General features: G+C 33.3%; 1 protein-coding gene across 1 annotated transcript in view; it reads right to left on the reverse strand.

The window, feature by feature from the left end:
• PCLO (piccolo presynaptic cytomatrix protein) overlaps positions 1-24,349 on the reverse strand; it is a 416,657-nt gene that overhangs the window by 152,681 nt on the left and 239,627 nt on the right. The window contains exons 7-9 of the mRNA XM_036247507.1: positions 14,882-17,069; positions 9,288-9,424; positions 3,653-3,743 (exon numbers count right to left, since the gene is read on the reverse strand). Of these exons, the coding sequence (XP_036103400.1) occupies positions 3,653-3,743; positions 9,288-9,424; positions 14,882-17,069 (2,416 nt within the window). The remainder of the gene's footprint in view (positions 1-3,652; positions 3,744-9,287; positions 9,425-14,881; positions 17,070-24,349) is intronic.

Here is a 24,349-nt window from a genome sequence, read left to right on the forward strand (position 1 = left end):
CTTGATTACCTCATGCCATTCCCTTCTGGCCTGTAGTGTTTCTTGTGAGAAGTCAGCTGAGAGCCTTATGGGGTTTCCTTTGTAGGTAACCTGTTGCTTATCTCTTGCTGCTTTTAGGATTCTCTCTTTGTCTTTAATTTTTGGCATTTTAATTACTATGTGTCTTGGTGTGGGCCTGTTTGGGTTCTTCTTACTTGGGACTCCCTGTCCTTCTTGAGCTTGAATGCCTTCTTCCTTCACCAAATTAGGGAAGTTTTCTGTCACTATTTTTTTTAATATATTCTCTATCCCTTGCTCATTTTCTTCTTCTTCAGGGACTCCTATGATGCAAATATTATTACGTTTCCAGTTGTTCCACAGTTCTCTTAAGTTGTCTTCCTGTTTTTTAATTGTTTTTTCCTTTTGGTTTTCTGACTGGTTTATTTTTTCTACCTTGTCTTCTAATTCACTGATCTGGTCCTCAGCGTCCTCTACTCTTTTTAAACCTTCCAATGGGTTTTTCATTTCTGATATGTCATTTTTTTATCTCTTCTAGATGGTTTTTCATTTCCAATTGGCTTATTTTCAGCGTCTCTATGTCCTTACTCATGCTGTTGAGCTTCCTCAAGGTCATGGCTCTGAATTATTGCTCTGTTAACATGCCTAATTGCTCCACATTGATCTCATCTTTGGTGGAGGTCTCTTGCTCTTTCATTTGGCTTCTGTTTCTGTGTTTCACCATTTTGGGTATCACAGTGGGCTTTGGAGACTGTCAAGTTTTCACTGTGGGTGTTTGTGTTCTGCTGTTTGTGGCTCCCTGTCCTGGGTTTAGACGAGCGAGGGAGGACCCACGTTAAACACCACTGTCAAGTCTTACTTTCCTAGTTAAAGTTGCCAGCCCAGGAAAGGTACTGTTATCCTCTAGATTTTTGCCTGGAGGCTAGCAGTCGAGGTTACTTGATGAGGTTTGGGTTGTCAGTTGATTGAAAAACTCCCTCAGGTGTTCAGCATAAGGGGATTTCATGAGGGTGGGGCAGATTCTGGTTGTTAATGAGCTTCAATTAGCACTTCAATGGCCCCCAGGGTGGGGTTGGATCTCCCAGGGTGGGGCTGCTGCCTCTCCCCAGAGACTTAGGAAGGAGCAATATGGCCACCGTCCTGCGTGGCTGCCACTCAGCAAAAGCTCTGAGCACCCTCCAAATCCCAAGTGTCCCGACACAGTTCCAATTCAGTCTGCCCTCCCTCTGCTGGAGCCCAAGGTGAGTGGCTGTGGCTGTTGTAGCCTCTGTCCCGGCTCTGCGTTGTGGAGCCGCTTGGGAGTATAACCCAAAGGTGCCGCTCACACCTAAGGCCGCTGCCGAGCTGCCGACCGTGGGCTCCCAGCCCTGATCTAGAGCCTTGGCCAGCCTACCAGGATCAAGTCGGTGTCCCTGGTTGTATGGTCCTCACAAGCTGCTTTTCTGTTGCTTTTTCCGTCAATTTGTGTTATAGTTGTAATTCCAGTTTGGTTCTGGGAGACGGTCTGTGTAGCTTCCGTTCACTCTGCCACCATTTTGGAATTTCTCCCAAAGTAGGCTTTTGGTTGAGCAGCAAATGACCAAAGATTAGCCAGGAGCATAAATGCTCTGTGGCAGAGATTCCCTGTCACTAGTTTAGAACATCTAGACTGTTTGCCAAAGACTGTCATCTCAGGCTCTAGCCTCGCATATGCATGTATTAAACCCCTTTAAAGTACTGAAGCCTCATTTGAAAAGTATATACACTTTTTTAATAACTTAAAATCATGCAACCTAAGGATACCTGAAAAATATATTTACCCAGTAGTAATCAATACAGGGTAAAGATAATGGAAAATACTTGGATTATTATTTCAGAAAAAGATCGGAAGAAAATGGGCCATTCAGAGAGATGATATAGTATACTATTAATAAATGTATTGTTCAAAACAATAATCTTCATTTCTTATTCTTCAAAATCTATATACTGAGAAAAATGAATTTAGTTTTCAGACTACAATACTTACAAGAAATCAATAGTTCTTATTTCTGTTATTTTAAAACTTTTTTTCCTAATTATAGTAGAAAAAAACAAATTAAAATAATGAGTGTCAACATATATTGTAATTGAGAAATTATTAATATGGTATAAAAATAATAATACATCTAAAATAAATACATTATAATAGACATAATAATTTAGTAAAAATGGTATGAAGATTTTGGTTGTAAAAAAGAATGTTTGGCATTGCTAGAAAGTATTATGTTGTTTTGCCTTATGAGCTGGAGGGAACTGAAATAGTTTGTAGCAAGTAATTATTTTACAAAAACAGTTTAAAATTCACCCCTGGAATTTTCATCAATAGTTAAAGTACAATTTGCACGCAATAAAACTATAAAAGGTTGAATTATCTGTCTCTGTTGGAAGACAAATTACCCAATCTTAAAAGGGAAAGAACATTAGACTCCTAATCGATTCATTCTCTATGAAAATAAAGAGAAAAATTGCTCAAAGCAAAACCTGTTCCATATCTACATTTTCCATGGTCTAAAATCCGCAAGGAAAAATAGCAAGTACACTGAAAAAATACCTTTTGTTCTTTCTAATGACAGTCCTACAAAAAAACAAAACCTTCTAGTACATCAACCATGTTGATATATCACCTATACATATATCCAGAATGTATACATATATAAGCACATATGTATTAATATTTTCTTTTGATGTACAGTGTCAATGAAACAGAAAGAATATACTTGAGGGAGAATATAGTAGTACTTATATTTTAAAAAATATTAACTTTGACAAAATTTATATTTTGTCTCAGATTAAATAACAAAGTTAAATTTATAATATAAAAATTCTGTTATCTTTCAAAAGCATCAAAGTCAGGAAAAACAAAGGAAGACTGAGAAACTATCTGATTGAAGGACATGAGAATTGTGTGACCACCAAATGCCATGTGAGATATGGACTGAATCCAGGACTAGAAAAAGAAAGAATAAGTGGGTGAGTGGAGAAACCCAAATTTAGATAAGGACTATAGATTTTTTAATATTATCATATCAATGTTAACTTCTTGGTTTTGATCATTTTATTGTGGTTAGATAGATGTGAACCTTAGGAAAACTGGTGAGAAAAAAGAACTAAGTGTTCTATTTTCTTGGATTCCAAAATTATTTCAAAATAAAGCATTTAAAAAATTACATCATAACCTTTGGTTTACAAAAGGGCATAGTCAAATAAACAAAAACCTAGCATTATTAATAATGTTCAAATACACAAGGTATAAGGGAATTTATTCCTTAGAAGAATCCAAGATAACTTTTTCCTCCCTGTATAAGAATGCTTATAGTTCTAAAACCAGTGACCACATTACTCAATATATGAATAATTGTGGAATATTATAATGCCATGTACATTTTTAAAAATGAAAAGAATGACCTAAATACGTACCATTTAGTTATTTGTCATAGTAATGACCACAACATGAAAACATATTGTTTTCATGTTCAAATGTTATAGCATGCTTATTTCTTTGAAAATTTCCAAAACAATTTTTTTGACAAAAACGTGATGTTTTCTAAAATTTAATCAGTTATCCAAACTGAAATCTAAATACATATCTCAATCTGACATTACAACTAAAAGGAATAGATGGTTTGCTTTTCTTTACCTGAAACTGTGTGATCCTTAGAGTCTCTCGTTATTTTTATTCTTGCATGAGGAAAGATGTAGTGCACAGTCTTCCCATTCATCTGTATAATCTAAGACATACATATGACAAGGTGAAAAAGAATGTTAAGACACTTAAAGTGCAATTTGCACAATTAGACTTTTTAAAAAACACACTGAGTCAATCAATAAAATATAATAAAAGTTTCTAAAATGATCACCTCGGAAACATCTTACATTATCAAATATTATTAGTTTCTGAGTCCATTAGGGTCTCGGAACCGACGAACAAAATAGGTCCAGAGATATGTATGCATGGAACAGACTGACAGATATCAGAGGGAAGGGGAAGGGAGTGGCAGGAACAAATTAACCAGAGAACATATATGTATATACCTATCTCCCATGGACATAGACAATCAATAGTGTGGTGAACGCCTAGGGTGGGGCAGAGGTCAGGTGGAGAGGGGCAAAGGGGGAGAAAAGGCAGACATCTGTAAACTGTCCACAATAACAATAACCCTTCTTAAAATGTTTGTGGGGATACAAAACCAAAATATTAAATAGAATTTGGGACCAAAGAGATGTACATTTGGTGCAGAAAGATTCCTTGGAATACTCGTGTGGTTTCAATGTGTCAATCCAGCTATAACACTGTTAGAATTTTAGATATTAAAAGCAAAATTCATATTGAAAAAAAGGCAAGCTTAAATAAAAGCCTTTAGTTTTAATTTTCTCCAGGAAAGAATAAGCTTAATCAAATCTCTGATGAATATAACAATTCCATAACAACCTGTTAAGTCCAGAAATATTACATGAATCCTACAAATAAAACTAAAATATTGTTTGCAAGATTATAAAAATATATAATCAGTATATCAGTCAATCTAGATTATTTATACTAATACTAACTTTGTAAGCCACAGAAAACCTCATTTATATTCCTAACAATTAAGAGTGGACATTCTCCTCTTTCATTCTCACTTCCTGTTCTCTCTCTCTCTGTCTCTCTCTCTCTCTCTCTTTTCTTTTACTTTTTCTCCTCTGCTGTACTTACTTTCCATCATATCATCTTTTCTCCTTCTTTTATTTCCTGTTTTCCTTTGCTCCTTTTCTGCCTCCCTCCCCTAATCTGCATTTAAAGATCTTGTTTACTAAATTTAAACCACGTGCATTGAAAACTCTACAGCTATTAAATATAGCTGAACTTTGTTAGTACTGTAATTTATTCAAATTGGTGGATAATACTGTATTTCAAATATCTTTTAATTTACTGTATTATTTAACAAGTTTTAAGTCCTTTTCTCCATTTGGCCAAAAAGTAAACTAAGAAAACATAATTTTGCCTTTTGCTATTCTTTGCATTTTCCAGACTAGGGAGAAGTGCACAGTCTGGTAGTGCATCTATTGCCCAGTCTAGAAGAGTAGTAAAGTTTCCCAAATTTTTCATCAGAGTTTTACCAGCAAGCCAAAATGGTCTTTTATTTTTTTATTTTTTTTAATCCTCACCCGAGGACATTTCTCCATTTTTTGTACAGATAGAGTGGGAGGGAGAGAGAGGAAGAGAGAGAGAGAAACATCGATGTGAAGGGACACATCGAGTGGCTGCCACCCGCACGACCAACCAGGGCCGGGGACAAACTGCAACCGAAGTATGTGCCCTTAGTGGGAACCAAACCCGGGTCTCTCCGGACCGCAGGCTGACGCTCTAACAGCTGAGCCAAACCGGCCAGGGCCAAAATGGTCTTTTAATTTGTACCTATGACGATGTTAGTAGAAAGGATGTTAAACATCCTCATTACCATAAATGCTCTTTCAGAGTATCTCACAGAGCCTTCCATAGTTTAAGAGACTGTGTACAACCAGCTTCATGAATTCACTCACTAAATCAGACTCATTAAACTGCCATTAATATGATCATTGTGACTAAGTGAAGACAGAAGAAGTATCTGTTTCCCATGTATGAATTAGTTGGATCTTGGCTTTTTCCTAACCATTGCAGGTTAAATGTTCAGAGATTTCTCCAGCAGATGGGGTTTCAGGGTAGGTGTTGTATCTGCCAAATAAGAAAGAGCAGGAGCAAGGCAGAGGGCAGGACTGATGTCAAGTAGTGGCATCTATGTCTTCCCAAGAGGCTAGTGTCTGATGGCATCATCTTTTGGTGATTCTATATTGAAAGAACTGTCATCTATATACCTCCCAGAAAAAGGATTCTTCCTTTTTTCTACTTAAAAATATTTCAAAATGAATTATTTTTATGAATTATTTCACACTTATGAAATAATAACATTTGTGTTATCATATCGTTTGTTAACACAGACATCCATTCTTCCCTTCACCTGAAAACAACACATGCTAGATTCAGGATAGAGAGTGCTCTTAAGGCATTCCAAGCTCTGTGCTAGGCCCTGTATATACACTGTGGTGGATGGGCAGGGAGTCCCTGTTGTCTGGGAGTTCATAGCTGTGACACAATGCACGCAGTTCTATTGGAAGAACACTTGCCTCACATTTGTGGGGAGGTATTATGGTAGTAACAGGGAAGGCTTCTTGTCAGATGGGGCATGTGCATGGAGACCTAGCTGATGTGTAGAGTTAGAGAGGTGGAAGAACATTCAGGTAGAGGAAAAAAGACATTCAAAGACTCAGAACAAAGAAAAAGAGGGGCTCTTTCAGAGGAGCTTAATGTATGTCAATATAGCAGTTACATAAGAATTGCAAGTGTGGGAGTTAGTGCAGAGAGTGGAGGCATTTTGTACCATTCAAGAAGTGTTCACCCATTTCCCATAAAAAGCAAACAAACAAACAAACAAACAAACAAACAAACAAAAAGTGTTGACCTTTATAACCACCCTGCGAAGGGTATTAGTCCTACTTATAGATGCAAAAATTGAAGGGGAAAAAAAGTTGGGTAATCTGCTCAATTTACAAAGTAGAGTTGAATTTCCACTAAATGAATATGTATGTATATGTATATTTGAAAGAAAATAATATGGATTTGCAGATTTGGTTTATTTCTCTAGTTAACATAATTCTGAGTCTAATAAAAATTTCAGAAAAAATTGTCTATGTCCCTAATGTATACTGAACATAAAATATTTTAAAAAGCAGATGTGTTAGTATTTGTATTAGTCAATTTGGTTTTATTACTCTTGCCTCCAGAGCATTTTATGGGCATAAATTCTTGTTATGCACAAGTTTTCAAATAAAAGCATCTGGATTTATTGGTACCGAGAGCTCAATATTACCTTTTTATGATTAGAGTTGCAAAGAAGTAAATAAAAAATGAGAATGACATATTGCTATTTTCTCTAGACTGAAATATAGTTATGGTGAGTTAATGAGTTAGAGTATTTGAAATATCAATGCAAAAAGATATAAATTCTGAACTTTATATAAATGTAATCAAAGCACATGTTGTCTTCTATGTAGCTTCTATTTAGAAAAAAAAAAATGCAATGAAAAACAAAGACATTGTTACACAAGTCAACATACTGTTTTTTTTGGAGGAGGAGGGTTGAATATTACAATCTGGAAGGGGCACATGGGGGTTTCCGAGGGCAGCCAATGTTGCCTGTATTGGTCTGTATAGTGGCTGTATGGTTGTTCACTTTATAACTAATTTATAATTCTACAAATTTGCAATTTTGATAATTATATTTACATGTTAGATATCATAATGAAAATGTAAAAATTATTAAAAAATGTAAAATGTAACTTTTAGCAAAAAACACACAAAAAACACATTACCCTATTACAGTAACCTTGCTAAAAACACAGCTCCTTATATTTTCTACTTTATTAAAACCTGCAAGAAATTCATTAAATAATTCTTAAATTTGGGGATTATATTGGTCTCTAATTATACTATTTAAACATAATGTACTATATCCTCAGTGGATCAAACTCATAAATCTGTAGATGTTAGTAACAGAAAATTAGGAAAGAAAAGTGTCATAAGGGATATTAATGTTTTATCTACAGACATGAGAATGGAATTTTAGAAAATATTTGTGAAGTGGACACATTAAATGTTTCCTCAAAAAATATTAGTTGAATAAACAAGTTGGACAAACTATTATGAGTATATATGAAAACAGTAATGTTGGAAAATAACTATATGGAAACCATTATTTTTTTTTAGCTCTCCAGTTTACATATTTCATCTTATTACTTTAAAGAATTTGTGTTTTCAGTGGTGAATCCTAAACTTCAAAGAAACAAATGACGGTAGGTAAGGCATAATAATTAATAATGAAGAATTCTTAAAATACATGCAATGAAGTTATTTTCATCTTACAAATTTATTTAGTAATTGTAGATAAAATATGTAAATTCTCATTTTAAAAATTATTCCTGTTCAGAATTATTTTAATTTTTATTAATAAAAATTAATCTATGTGACGAGACTGAAATACCAATATAAATACAATTTAAGAAGTACAAGAACTAAGAGCAGTAAGTTTAATAATCTGATATTTTAAAATGAAATATAGAGAAGTGGGAGTTTATTAACATGTGTATAGAGGTAACACTCCTAAACCAAAACTTAAAGCTATCAAAAACTAAAAATACATGTATAACAAAACATAAGAAAATTCTGATAAAAGGAAATTCTATTTAACAGCTAGAAAGTTGTCCATGAAAATGGAAACAGCTTAGGAAGAAACCAAATCTAAGAGCATAGATATTATCTTTAAGAAAGTAGTTATTATCCATGCAAAAAGCTTTTCTTTTATACCTTAATGTGACACTGAAATAAATTATAGTAATTTCATGTGGTTCTTTTTTGTTGTTCAAAATATAGTCGTCTTCTATATTAATGAATCGGTAATCCAACAGGATGATTCAAGAGTTAATGTATGTAAATAAATAACAACCTCTTTTGTAATTGCTCTAATGATTATGAGGAACAGCCTGTATGTATCTGATCTGTTAAGGCAGTTATTGAAGGCCACTTGGCTTACCAGAGAAATCTTTCTTAATTCATCCAATTGTTGATCTCCTATGTATCTCTCAAAATTCAACCCAAATATTACCTCATTTATTCTAAAGTGAATGAGTTCATTTTGGAATCATATTTAGCTAATTGTGAAATTTATCTTTATGTTTCAGTTTCTTTGTCTATAATTATATATTAATAATACCTACTTCATGTGAGTTCTGATGATAAATACAAAAATGAATATAAAACACTTTCATTTAACAAACTCTAAAATATGTTTCTTTCTTTCTCCAAGTAAAGCCTTCCCTGTCCCCAGCTAACTTGGTTTGGTCATCCTCTAATTTGCTATTCATAACATTGGAATACATTGTTATTGGAAAGCACTGAAAATACCCAAATCTATTTCACCCAATAGTCTGTAAGTTCTTCAGGAGCTTTATGTATTCTCCTTGTACAGTAGTGTTGGGGATGATGTACAAACTTTATCTGTTGGAGGGGTGAATCACTCAAACTGCCTAGTAGAATTACAGCTGTGTTGAGTTTTAAGTTGATAAAGTAAGGTATTTGGTACTTCAAACTTGTGACCTTGACAGAAGTTTCATGACTTTAAGAATAACTGAGACCATTCTAGAGTAAAATTTTTTGGAGGGGTGGTATAAATCTCAAAGAGAATGCTCAGTATAGCACTTACTTGCTCTTGATGTTGACTGAGAGGTCTAGAATGGACCAATCTTTCTGGCAGTTTTCGATCCAGACCATGTCCATTTTCCAAACGGGACTCCCTGGGTTTGTCAAACCAATCTGTTTCTTCACGACGCAGGTGATAGGCTTTGGAGACCAAGGAAATATCAAACATTGCAACCCAACTAATACAAATGCTAGAGGGCAGCAGATGTCCTAAAGTACCATCATGCACCAGGCTTGTTAACCATTCATGCATTTCAAATACAACTCCAAATGGGGTGAGAAGAAGTATTTCCAATATTATGGTAAAAAATATGCACCATGGAATAACCTAGAAAAAAATCATGTACACATGTGTTTAACCTCTCAGAGCACTATAAAACAAATTAAATTTTTAATAAGGATAAAAAGAATTTAGGTAGTGATTGAAATAAGTAAATGAACAAGTGAATATTTCTCAGAAGTCATTCTATTCACCCTCAGTCCATTAGTTCTCACCTCACCTCTCCCCGTCACCCACCACTAACGTAAGGAAAATGTATTCCTTGAATATAGAAGATCCTTTCACTTTCTCACTATCACATCAAACCAGTACTGACATGGATATGGCTGCTGGTTTTGAATATCAAGTAGGTATATTTTGAAATTGTGATGTTTTTATGACATTCATAAATAAAAGAAAACATTTATTTCTAAGAGGATTCCAGATATTATTGCTAAGAACATGTGTGCCATAATCATCTGGTAGCCTAATATTAAAAAATATATAATTCAGAATTCTTTTATTAAAATTAAACCATTATTTTCTGTGAGATTTAGGAATTTGATTGAAGAGTTGATTGACTTCCTTTTGTATTTAAAATATAAAAAACTTGATATCTTAAAATACTTTTTTGAAAATGCAACCATGTTTAAGTACATAATTATTACTTCCGTTTTTAGTATTTCCAATGTTTTTTAAAGCTATTATTTAGAGACCAACAATTATATTTTACCAAATATACAGAATTTAACTTTGTACATATAAAGTTTTATTCTTGGTAAAAGGATCCTTAATGAATAGTTTCTGAAAATACATTTGTTACTTCCTAAATGGCAGATGGAAACAGCCTTTTCAAGTGCTCATCCTGAAAGATTGGCTGGTGATGATATTAACCTATGCTTTCTGGAAAGTCAAGCTTCTATTGAATTCTAAGTCACTATAGCTTTCTTTTAACATCTACATCCTTGATTGTCTTTTCTTTTAAATTCTTCTCCCAAGACTTGTTTAAAGGTGATATTCATCATTTCTTTGCTAGCAGGGCTGGCAAACCCACAGCATATCCACCACTATTTACTTCTTCTACCCCTTGTGATTTTGGTCAATGGTAGTGATTAACCACATTTAGTCAGTCTTAGATCTGAGGAAATACAATGTTACATATCTGATTTGTGATTGTATACCTGCTTCCCTGATCTCCTGTATTAGATTCTACAGCTGCTTGAGGGGGCAAGGCTCATATCTCGTATTATTTTTTCCTCACTCAACACTAAACACAATGCCTTGCAAATGCCGTAACATTTGATAAATATTTAGAAGTGAATAAAAAAGAAAAATTAGTCATCAACTAGAAAAAGAAGTTAAATATTCTAATTATAATATGCATGTTTTAAAATAACTATTAATTTGTCCCTTTCACTTCATTAATAGTTACCCAATCATTTCTCACAATCTACTGGATACTTACTATGTTTTTTCATAGTTTTAATTAGATATAAATTGACTAAATTTATGAAAAACATGTTTAGTGTAATAAAATTTGATAAGTAAATACAAATCATTTAATCATCAGACTAAAATTTGATTAGATTACCCTAACAACAATAATACTATTTCATCTTACTTCTTATGTATATTTATTGTGAAAAGAAAAAATAATCTATACTGATTTAAAAAAATGAATATCTTGGATAATGTAGTACATAATTTCACTTCAATATATAATCCTGCTAACTGCATTTGAAGTACAATCCTTTAAAACATGTTTCCTTGCCAACTGATGTGGCTCAGTGGTTGAGAGTCGACCCACGCACCAAGAGGTCGCTGGTTCGATTCCTGGTCAGGGCACATGCCCAGGTTGTGGCCCGATCCCCAATGGGGGGCATGCAGGAGGCAGCCAATCGATGTTCTCTCTCATCTATGTTTCTATATCTCTCTCTTCCTCTTCCTTCCTCTTTCTCTCTAAAAAAGCAATAAAGAAAAAAATTAAAAAACAAAACAAAACATGTTTCCTTGGCTATGCCTATACAAATAAGGCAGAATCGCAACCCGATCCAAATTTTATCAATTTATTTCCAATTCTAATTATATACTTTGTCTTATATTTCTTATAATAATTGTACCTGTAAATTAGAATATCTACCATGCTTTGCATAGGAATTTATAGACAAAACAAGAAAAACTGGATTGAATAAATCTGCTTTTATATTAAATTCTGTTTTCATCATTTATACCAAGTTAGATATAAATGCTAATTGTTTATAACTACAATTGTCTATCTTAATTGTCAGATCTAGTAGGTCTGTACTTTAAAAATTAAACTTCATAATAATAACATTTTCCAAATTAGTTTAAATAATTTGCTAGAGATTAACATCTCTCCTTTTTTAAATTAATGTTTTCTTGAATTCTTACATGTAAAATACAAGCAAGCAATTCTGGGTCTACTATTATTCACAGCCTACAGCTACATGTTAATAGTTTAATTCTATTCAGTATCAAAAATTGGTCAATATATTTTTTTAAATAGACTTTATATATTGATGCTTTTTTCTTGCATAGAGTATACTTTGAAATAATGTTTTCAACAAAATATTTGTGGTTGTAGAAATAAATATAATTTGACTGTTTCTAATTGGCTTCCCTCCAATTTGTTCTAAAGGAAAGTCTTCCTGCTTTGTACTTGCTCAACCATACATGCATGTCAAGTGGTGGACTTCAACCTGATGGCCATAAATATTAAGCAATGTAAATTATACATACCTAGATTTTACCTCAAGTGAGATGTTTCAAAATTAATTAGAGTATATAGAACACATCTGAAAAACATCTAATGGTCTATAACCTAGAGTTTGATTGTATTTAGAGAAAGCTCACAATAAGCAGTTTGAAATCAGTTAAATTTGTTTTGCCTACATGATACTAAATAGCCCGGTGAAATGTTATATCTTCAAAATTCTCTTAGAATCATGTAAATAAAGATATAGCATTGTTGGTAAAAAAAAATTTATTTAAAAATTCTTATTACTACATGAATTTGTAAATGAGTTAATTGACTGGAAAAATATTTTTTATATTTTCCCCTTAATTACCTAAGGAATCCAGGATTTCAAAAGAAAAGTAGGCCACTGCTCACTAGGAGAAAAATAGTATGTTTATGTGGTATAAAACCAAAGAAAATATATAATATTAAAAATACAACTTTTAAAGATAGTCACAATTCAAACACATAATATTGCATATGTAAATTAATGTTATAGTTGTCCTTTGCTTAATTCTGTACCAACTTGATCTTTATGACTACATTTTTTTGTCTGCTTATTTTTTAATATATTTTAGTTTGTTTAACTTCATCTAAATTTCATTTTGTTTCTTTGATATTTTTAAGCACTTCATAATTTTGTATGCCGCATAAAGTATCATCATCTACTTGATCAAATCAATATTTTTCATACAGTCCTTGATGATTATGAGTACGCATCATCCATATAAATAAATATAAAAGTTATTTTTATAAGGTTATATGTAAATAAATGCCACATTTTGGAATATCTGGAAATATCTGTGTGTATGTCTGGCACCATGTTGATAAAACATTTGTGATGAATAAATTAATTTGTCAAATTCTCTTCAAACATGGGCTCAATGTACACACATAACTTTTAGGTGTTTAGTTATGCCAAAGACCTGTTAGAGTTTTTGTTTTATTTTGTTATTTTATGGATATAATTATTGAAAAGCCTTTTTACTCTTCTGCAGTGGTCATTTTTTATGTATAAAATGTATGCAAAATGTGGATTGTGAGAAAAGTAAAGAAGAAAATAAAGACTATTTCCCCATAACAGCATAACTCCTGTTTAACTGTATAGATTCATTCAAACTGGGTTAATAAAACAACATTGTTTTATTTAATTGACAATTGTCAATAAAAATGATAATTCCAATAGCCAGTAGAGAAGAAAACAAATCAGAAACTGATTAGTTGCTGGAATTTCACTAGGAAAAGCAGTTTGTCCTCTAGATCCAGTGATTACTTTAGTCCTTTTCAAGTGTAGATTTGAATTTCTAAAACCATATTGATGGTTAGATACAAAAGTAGAAAGAATATCCTTGTCATGAAAACATATTTTCCTGTGAATCCTCAAGGAAAATGTAAGATTTAAAAGGGGGAGATATTCATGTTAGCTTAGTGCTTTGCAGTCTCCAAAGGTATGAAGTAATACATTTTTATTTGATCAGAAATATTTTATTTCCAGGACTCAAACCACACTTACAATCAAATAGCCCACAGAGGAGGTTAAAAAATATATATATCCAGAGTCATAAGTTCTCTTGGCACGGTAAGACTCTTTACATCCCTGTACCCCTTCTCTCTCCTCTTCAAAATTAGACTTGGACTAGATAATTTTCTAAAATACTTATGGTCATGTATGATAAAACAACAACAATAAAAACACCATGCTATTTTTATGCTAAATATGTACTTCCCTTAAATAATGTATTCAATATGAAAAACTAGCAAAACAATTAAGGGCAAAAAAAGGGATGAGGCAAAAAGCAAAGTCAAGGAAAAGGTTAAACAGGTACACCTGAAGGGCTTCAGCTCCAAATGAGAAAACTCATAAAAGCATATTACAAAATTCAAAAAAGATTTGAATTTTAAATCTAAAAATTCTTTATACATACTGATAAGATTATTTATTGTCAATGTCATATTTGGTCCTAAGCATTCTAGTATATAATGCAAAAATACAAACTTGTCAATTATGGTATTCATAACGAGAGAGATAAAATGCAAACCTTTGATGTAAGGTGAATTATAAAATTCTGCATTATTCTAATATTAGGGACTTATCCAAAAATTCTCAGATGAAAATATTCTCTAAATTAATAAATACTAGTCTCACAAAAATGACATAAGTAATTTTCTATTACAAAGTCTAGCAGAATACTAATTAATGGCTCTAAACCTTAAAAATTTCACAAACTGAAAGAAATTGACCAATAACATTAAAAATAAAACAAATATATAATGAAAACTTTCCAACTATGGATTTAAATAATGACCATTTTATTGGCACACTTATTGATAATGGTTTTGGAAAAGTGGACACCAAACAAATCAAGCAATTAGGAAACAACAATAAAAAATAAACTGAAAGAAAGTAAAAGCATGCTACAAAATCTATACACAAGATAAAATTTCCATTTATAAGAAATAAAATTGAAGTAAACATGCAAAAGACAAACCAAGAAAAGTAGAATACATCCTTACAGAAGGAAAATTAAACATGCAGAGTTTGAGTTTTGAGTGTAACAAGGTAGTTTGAGGCCCAATTTACCTTCACTGTCTGACATGGCATGTTGGAAATCATCCATGATGAATGCTATGTCACGGTCATAGCCTCGAGTCCGTGATTCTTCTCTCATGTGTTGCTGAACTTCAGGCAGTGAGTGACTTGATCCAAACTGATCCCTGGTGTCTGCAGATATTGGTGGTAGGGGTCCAGCGGCAGCCCTGGCCATTCCCATTGGCTGGCCAACAGGACTGAGTGGACTTTCTTCTTCAGAATTCTGGGCCACAATTGGTATTCTTCCTCGACTCTGGCTAATTGGCAAACTGGTAGGCTTAGTTCTGCCAGAGGGTGATGCATGACCAAAGGAAACATCTAGAGCTTCAGCCTCTTGAGCTTTCAGTCTTAAAGAAGAGCTGGAAGAATCTCTTTTGATTGATAAATCAAGCCCATAGACAGAAGAAGGTCTGGAAGAAGGTCTGGACCTGCTGCCACTACTGTATGGCTTATCCGCTTCATCCTGCAGAGCTGACCGTATGGTATTTCCTAATGTGCCCAGTCCTGTGCCAAGAGATGATCCCATAAATTTTTGTTGGTCTGTAATATTTTTTCTGAGGCCAAACGTGATATCATCTTGAAGAAGCCTTGCTCTAGAAGAAATTCCACCAATAGATGAAGTGCTAGAAGTCATATAGCTTGAATAATCAGGTTCAAGGTCTCTACTTTCTTGAATAGGTGAAAATTTTGACATTTTAGGGTCAATTAGTGATTTCTTATGCTTTGACTGCTTTTGATAAAGTATGGCTGCTGGTAGTTGTTTTGCTGCTTGTTTTTCAAGTGTGAGTCTACTAATGCTGTACTTCTCAGATTTTGGAAAATGTCTGTAGCTAGTATCACCATGGTAATAATGGGAAAGACCGGCAAGGTGATCTAAGCTCTCTGCCCCTCTACGGAATTCTTGTTTAATCTGATGTTTCAGAAGCTTTAACTCATAAGGATCCTCCATTGGATCTTCCTCTGCTTTCACATAACTATGTAATCTGGAGGAAGTCTGTAAAGGTGCTAGGAAATCTGTTACTTCTTGAGTCCTCCGTGTTTCAGTGGTTCTAAGGAGACGGTCTGTTTTTGACAGATCTTTTTCATGAAGACTAAATGCAGTAGTTAATGCTGCTGTTCCTTTGGTAATTTCTCCAATGTCATCAATTAGGACAAAGTTCCGTGGTGTATGGTGGTCAATATCTGCATAAAAAGAATCTGCAGAGATGCTTGATATTGGACTGCTTGCCATGCTACTTCTCTCCTCCAATCCTATTCTCAAGTCTAAGGTATTGTACTTACTACCAAGATGGGAAACAGCATATGTATTATCGGTAGACACAGGTGCTATCATCAGGGGTTGGTTGCGAACCACCTCATAATTTGAAGTTATCTTGGGCTCCAAATATAATGTAGTTTGCCGTGGCTTTTGTTGTATCACCATCATCTGTGATGGTAACTGATAAGAAGGCTGTGGGGTTGGTGTAGGTTGAGCTTGAGGTGTGAAGGACATTGTTGCCACAGCTTGGAATGTTGGCTGAGTCTGATAAGGTGAAACTTGCTGGTGATACAAAGTTTGCTGCTGAAAATGGGATTGTTGGGTGTATGGAGTGGGTGCTTGGGTAGGAAGAGCAGGAGAAGAGTATTGGTATTGTGTGTAAGGACTTGTAGGAGGAACAAGTTGAGATTCTGTTTGGGTTTGGGGTGGTATAAACTGGCCAAATTCAGTTTGGGGAGCAGTTCTTGGTCGCTCTATGCCATGCTGACTTTCTATTCGGGTTGGTCTGGTGCTGCTCACCTCACTGTCAGACATGTAATCCCGATCCTCGGCTACTCCCTGGAGGTAGGCTCGCTCTCTCTTTTCTCTCTCCTTTAACAATGCCTCTTTCCTCCTGTTAATTCCCATTTCCAGGTACCGCAACTTGGCATCAATCTCCTTTTCTTCCTCATCAAGTTCTGCTTGTTTCTTTCTAAGTTTTGCAGATTCCCTCTCTACGAGATCGAGCTCTCTGTCTATGTCCTGGAGAATCTTGGCGCGGGCCATCGTGTTGGTTCTGCAGATCCTTCTCCTGGAAACGGTGCCCATTGTGCTGTATGTCGACTGCGTTCCTGTTGAGGTCTCCTCAGGAGGTGGGTTTGGCAGAGTTCTCTTAACTTTTTTCTGAGTGCCAGAGGGTGTTATGGTTTGAGAACTTTTCGTCTATAATTAAATAAACAAAACATAGTATTTGATTATCAAGGAAAAAAATTAAAGATAAAAAAACCTCCATAATTTACATTTAAATAAATATAGTATCATATATGTTGGAGGTATGACAGTATAATAAAATAAAAATTTCATATATAATTTTAAGTATTAGCCACAAATGCAATTAACTAAAAAGTCATTTTTTATTTCTTGGTAAATTGGTTATTATTATAACTTCTACAATATTCAAAGTGAGTTTTGAAATCAAGCACAGAACTCATTGCTAGGCAGGCTTATATTTTAGTTAGACTCTTAGGAGGACTCTAAAAACTGATTTTCCATCCTATTTAATATATGTGAAATTATTTACTTGATGTGTTCCTAAAATATTTGTATTAACTATCTAAAATTTAAGTTACATTGTTAGAGATAATGATTATTTACCACTGTTAAGTTCAATTTTTGCTTCAATCTTTCCATTCCTATTTTTACCCCCTAGAATAGCTGTCATTTCTATTCCAATCATGAAATCTGTGAAATTAAACTCTCAAGTACTTTAAATGTATTTTTTTCTCCAAAACAGAGTAATCTGTACTAATTTCCCATTTAATCTTTAAATACTTTTGTGACTATTTGGGTCTTTGATTTTCTTTCAACTAATTTTATTATTATTTAGTAATCTTAGCTTCTTCTTAATGCTTTTAGCGACTCTTACAAAAATAAAAACCTGACTGCAATAAAGTATATCATTTGTGAGTTGGCAGATATTTTTAACTTCATGTGGTTAATTTGTCACAAACTTGCATTCTAAGAGTTTTTGAGAACCACACAATTTTACAATGCCAAAGACATGAGAGAAGATATTCACTGTTAAAACAAACTGATGTAATCAAAGTTAACCAAGCATTTAGTAGTGTATTCACAAGTAGATTGTAGGTCTTCTGCCTTCTTGTTGCATATTCTTTAAAATTTTTTTCTTTTTATCACTAATAATCCAAAGATGTTAATTCTCTCCTTTTCCCCAGTCATCACATTTTAAGGGCAGAAAAGTAATAGAATGTATATAAGAATTATACATAAATGATAATATCATATATGTACAAGACACTGTTCCTTCCATGTTTTTATTATTTCCAAATTCATTTCCTTGGTGGTTTTTATCTGCTTTCTGTTATAATTTTCTGCTCTTTATCTATCCTCACTAATTGTTCCTTCAACAAAAACCATAATCCGAAGTATAACCTAAAGTTCAATGGAAGTTTGTGTATTTCAAATGACATTTAAAATATTTGCATGCAAATTCACAATGAATAAATATTGTGAGTCTGTGGAATATGGTAGAGTGATTTTGAAATTGTAGATTGTACCTCCTCACAGAGAAATCTCAAGTAATATGGGAAATTGGAGCCTCCAAAGCAGCTGTTCAGTAGGTTATTTATTCTCCCCCCCTCAATTCTTTTCATTTTATTTAATACTCACAATGAAATCATAGGGTTCTTATGAAGATCAAATGAGACAATTGTGTAAAATCTTTGGTACATATCATAGGCATCCATTAAATATTATGTCCTTGAAAAATACCCTTATTTCTACAGAAAATATAGATTTTGATAAATTCATATTCAACATCTTTTTTGAAGTTTATTTGCAAAAAGTTAAAAATTAAAATCTAATAATCATTTTCTTAATAATTTTCTAAAATACTAATATAGATATATGTCCTCTATTTTTTAAAGTTTTCCCATAATACTCTTTTCAGTTCTCTGAAAGTTCAATGGGAGGCTGAAATTACTGTTACTATTTTCCTGATTTGCATTTGATATATCTGGTATTTGTATGAGATTAAAATTTAAAATGTTCATTTATACTACATGATAGTGGTTGTGAAATGATTTAATAAAAGGGTGTTTAATTGTGTTACCCCAAAAGTGTTCTGGCACTGCATAAGATGGAGACATTTCAAAGTAAGAATTTTTCTTTTCACCAAAGGAAAATTAAAAATACCCATCAATTAGTGCAACACTATATGCTGATCCTGGCAAAGAGAAAACATACAAAACAGAGGAGATAAATATGAAAGGAAACAAATAAATAGAAGAAAAGAAATTTCTAGGGTAGACACATACATTTTAAAATTTAATTTTTAAAAATATTGACGGTATCCATTAAATGAGTGCACATATTTGTTAAATAAAAGAATGAGAAAATAAAATGGTAAAATGAGAACTTGCTGTGATTAATTTTAAAGGTTCTGAATCAAGAAGTGCATTTCTCAAAAGTCAATTAGTTGAATGAGATATGTATGAAATCACAGGAAAAATAAAACCATGAGGAATGACAAAAAAAAAAAAAAAAGACTACGGCATTAAGAGTAGTGGTTAATAAGGTGAACTAAAAATCGATACTAGCTATTACTTATTGCTCACACATGTATGAGTTATTTTCTAATTTAACTTTATGACTAATAGTTTACAGTCTCACTTGAAACAGTAGACTTAGTCAAACTCATTTTTTTTTTGGTTAATGAACTCCTAGGTTAAAGAAGCATTCCAGGTACTTGGAATTCCTAATCATTCTTCAGAGTTGCAACTATTTAATCATCCAAGACTTGTGTTAATTAATATGTTGTGTGCCATGATGTGAGTCATGGAAGCAAGAGACAAAGTTGGTTGGCCTAGCTGACAACTCAGTCTCTACAAATCGAACTACTTTGATGTTCTCTACTTGGCAAACTTAATAGATTTTACTCTGACTACAGAAGTAGTCACAAAGTTAGAGACATCTCAAAGTCTCTGCCATATTTCTTCCAAATGAGAGGGAATGTAACACAGTGACTGAAAGCTCAGTCTCATTTTAATTCTGGCTCTGCCTTTCATTAACTGTGAAACCTTTAACAAGTTGCTTCAATTCCCAGGGACTCAGTTTTCTTATAAGTAAAAGAAGGTTAACATTTATCCTTACATTATTGGTTTAAGGAGTAAATGAGTTAAAAAAAAAAAAGTAAAACATCTAAATTACTTATTGTCCCATATAGCAGACAGAAGTATAAGAGAATTTAAAGTGATGTCTTGGTGACTTATACTTTTAAAATAACTGACTTTCAAGACCATAAATAACTTCTAAACTGGGTACTTAATTCTAATCCAATCAATGTAATGTAAAATAAGAGTATAGAACTCCAAAACAGAGAATCAAAACAAAGCTTAGAAAAAATGTATGAAAGAAAGATCATCGTTATTAAAGGTGATATAGTTGGACACCATGATTAGTGATGACAACAACAATCTAGAAACATCTTAGAGTTTAATATGATTTTTCTTGATAATCGGTTTGTTAAAAGTTGTTTTTAGATACTTTCCAGGTCCCTCCATGTCGTCTCAAAAGATAACAGATCTTTCTTTCTTACAGCTGCGTAGTACTCCATTGTGTATATGTACCACAGCTTTTTTATCCATTTGTCTACTGATGGACACTTGGGCTGTTTCCAGATCTTAGCTATTGTAAATAGTGCTGCTATGAACATGGGGGTACATATATTCTTCCTGATTGGTGTTTCAGGCTTCTTAGGGTATATTCCTAGAAGTGGGATAACTAAGCGAAACAAGCCAAGCAGAGAAAGACAAATATCACATGATCTCACTTATTTGTGGAATATAACGAGCATAACAGTCTGAGGAACAGGGTAGTCCCAGAGATGTGGAAGTGGGGTAAAGACTGACAATCCCCTGAAAAGGGGGTGTGGGGTGGAGATAAACCACAGAACTGATATGCATATATGTATGAACAATGGACATGGACAACAAAGGTGGGGACAGGGAGGGGCGGGAGGGGCAAGGGGAAATCAGTGGGTAAAAAGGGGAAACATCTGTAACAAAAATAAATTAATTTTTTTAAAAAACTTGTTTTTAGATAGATCTGGTGCCCTTAATCTGAAAAAAATTATCATATTAAATAACTGTATATATAAATTGAAACTATTTTCAAATAGTTATGCAATTAGCAGACCAATGGAAAGTCCTGACAATAGAATGGATGGAGCATGAAGGAGGCCCAGAAGACTAGTTCACTTCGATTGTAGTATTTAGGAGATAACTGTGATAACAATCAAATACAATCCAGGATAAATTCTACTGTCCAAAGTTATTTTAAACAACATTCTTCTCAGGGAAATCAATTTATAACATGCATCTTATATGCAAAAGAAATAAATTTTTCCTTGTTCTGAGATGTCAGGGCTATTAATAAAATAAAAGTAGCTAAGGTATATGAACACACCATCCTAAGTACTTCAAATATATGTGTATGCATTATCTCATTGTCAAAATAATCTAAACTAAATCTAACGATGATTAAAAGATACCTATCCTCCCCCCCCCCCATTGAAGAAGCTAAAAATAGATGCTGGACCAAAATTATTTATTAATTATTCTATATAATAAATATGGCAAAATTTAATTTACTAATTTATTCCAGTAGTAGCTAAGTATAATTCTAAAATCTATTGTTCTAGATATTAATGAGATTAAATGAACTTAAACCCTCAAAGAACTCATAAGTCAGAAATATTTTTAGAATGTTGTATGAAGAAACTACTACAGTCTTTTGCTAAATTGCTCTTGTGTTAATATCAGAGATAAAAAGACTTAGGAAAGAGTAGTTTTCATTCTATAAATATAAAAAATGATACCTGCTGTTGGAAATCAATGCTCACCATGATAATATCTTGAATTTTTAAGCTTGTTCTTTCAGTTAAGCAGTAAATATTTTTCTGAAAGCCTTTTACTTTTAGATAATGGAGATGTGGATTCACTTACAGAGTACAATTCCACACAGATTTATTGATAAATGAGATACTTTGATGGAAATAAATATTGTATAACCCATTAAAAGATCATCTATATAACAAGTCAGAAGGTGACTTAGAGGATTATATAAACAGAGAGCACTGGGACCCAGAATAAGAAGGGTTTACTTTTAGTTTAAAGAAGGAAAGATGAATTAAGACATATCAGAAAGCCTAGTGTTTGAAGAATGGATGGGACTTAAACAGGAGCATAGTTTCTATGTAGAAGGAACAGTATGAAATATAATTTTTTCACAGAAGCATCAAGGATTATCTGTTTTCCCTTCATTTTAGCGATGCATTAATACCTGTGAGATACAAACACATTCAGAGAGTATCTTATGCAAAGAGAAAAAGAAAATAAACTATATAGAAAAAAATAACCCCTTGAAAGCTATACCTATTTTATTTTATCTTTCTTTGTTGATTTTAGAGAAAGAGAAAAGGAGAGATAGAAACATCGATGAGAGAGAACATCAACTGGCTGCCTCCTGCATGCCCCCCACTGGGGATTTGGCCCACAACCTGGGCATGTGCCCTAACCGGGAATCAAACTGGTGACCTCTTGGTGTATGTGTCAATGCTCAACCACTGAGCCACACTGGCTAGGTGAAAGCTGTACCTATTTTAAAAGCTCTATTCATTTATTTTCTTTTTTTAGAGATGGAAAAGGCAACCCTGGTTATTATATACTGGTCAAATTAACTTCATTATCATGTGAAATACCAGGGAAAACCATGAAAATATAAATGTACAATCATTAGCAACAACAACATAATGCAGTCTACTGGATAGCAATCAGTGTGGCTTTGTCAAAGTGAAAATTGTGACTGCCCAATTTAAGTTCCTTCAATGATAATGTGGCATATAGATAACATAGAAACAGGAGATACAATCTGTTGGACTTAAGCAAAACATTTCATTGTCCCATGACATAGTCACCGGCATAGTTTTGGCCTTAAGAACAAAAAATAGACTTACAAATTGTCAGGGATCTGCATGTACACCATACCTATTCATGGTCCAGCATCAGTGGAAGTAATCAATTACTATTTCTCAACCTTGGCACTAATGACAGTTTTGACCAAATAACTCTATGATAGGAGTGGTGGTGGCTGTTTTGTGCACTGTAGGATGTTCAGCAGTAACTCTGGCCTCTACTCACTAGATAGCATAAGCACATCCTCCCCGACTCATGTAAATCAAATGTTACTAAACATTGTCAAAAATATCTAGGGGAGGTGAGACAAAACAGTCACCAGTTAAGAACCAGGGAGGTAGGAGTATATACAAGATAAATCCTCAGGAAAAGATCATTGACCTACTATTATTTAATTATATCCGTAGGTAAAGAAAATGCTAGTATTTGTATATTACAGCTGGAATGGAAAATGTAGGCTTCTTAGAGGAACTGGAATGTGAATGATACCTTGAAAAAGAAAATTCTTAGGATAAAGAGTGAAAGAAAAAGAGATTCCAGGCCATGGTTACAATCTGAGCAAATTAATAAAGATAGGAATGTATTAGATTTTTTTTTGCCTTGTTATAAATTTGTCTTATGATCCTATAATTAATCCCTTTATTAAATAGTATAATTCTTACCTACTAGATTAATATGAACTAAGATTATTCAACCAGGGTTTTAGAAGTAGAGTTTTATTAAAGAACAGGGAGGGAAAAACAAACAAACAGATGCTTACGACTATGAGAGTCAGTCCATTCAATACAGAAAATTAATCTTTCTAGTCTAGCCTCATACAAATCTTGGAACATTTTCCACAGCTGCAATAACTAAGGAAAATTCAGAAGGTAAGGAACTGCCAGCCTGACTGAAAAATTATGTATATGATAGTTCTTTGTTAAAGGTTGCCCATTACTATAAGTTCAAATAAGAATCGATGGTGTAATTAAAAAGAGATTACAACCTTAAGAGGACAGAACAATTATTTAGTTTGAAGAATTAAACACCAGAATAACTAAGGGGGATTAGTTGGATAGCTAAGCTCAATTTTAAAAATGAAGAAATACTTGCCATCTTAAAACTAATTTAAGAAAAAAGAATTACAACAGTAACAACAAAAAAACAAAAACATTTATCTGATAGCTCAGGGAAAAAAAAAATTAAGTTGAGTAGAAATTACTCTTAGGGTTTGTCCCACCCTATCTGAACTTTCATCCAGAGCTTTCATTTACATTGTAGATGAAAGTAAGTCTTTGTCTTAATAAGAAGAATACTCACACATAGTATTCTGCTCTCTGACTTTATTTGCTCTGCTGAGTACCTGGCCATTCATTCTTCTTAGGGTGTAAATATCATCTATAAAGAGCTATGTCTTAAGTATTAGGAAGGTAGGTGAATGTCTAGGATGTGCTCCTTCAACCAAGATAGCTCCTTAAAATATTGGAACATGGGTTAACATATTTCTCTAACTTTGGGAAGTTAGGGTGA

This window comes from Molossus molossus, unplaced genomic scaffold, assembly GCF_014108415.1.
Source record: "Molossus molossus isolate mMolMol1 unplaced genomic scaffold, mMolMol1.p scaffold_m16_p_7, whole genome shotgun sequence".
NCBI classification, from domain to species: Eukaryota; Metazoa; Chordata; class Mammalia; order Chiroptera; family Molossidae; genus Molossus; species Molossus molossus.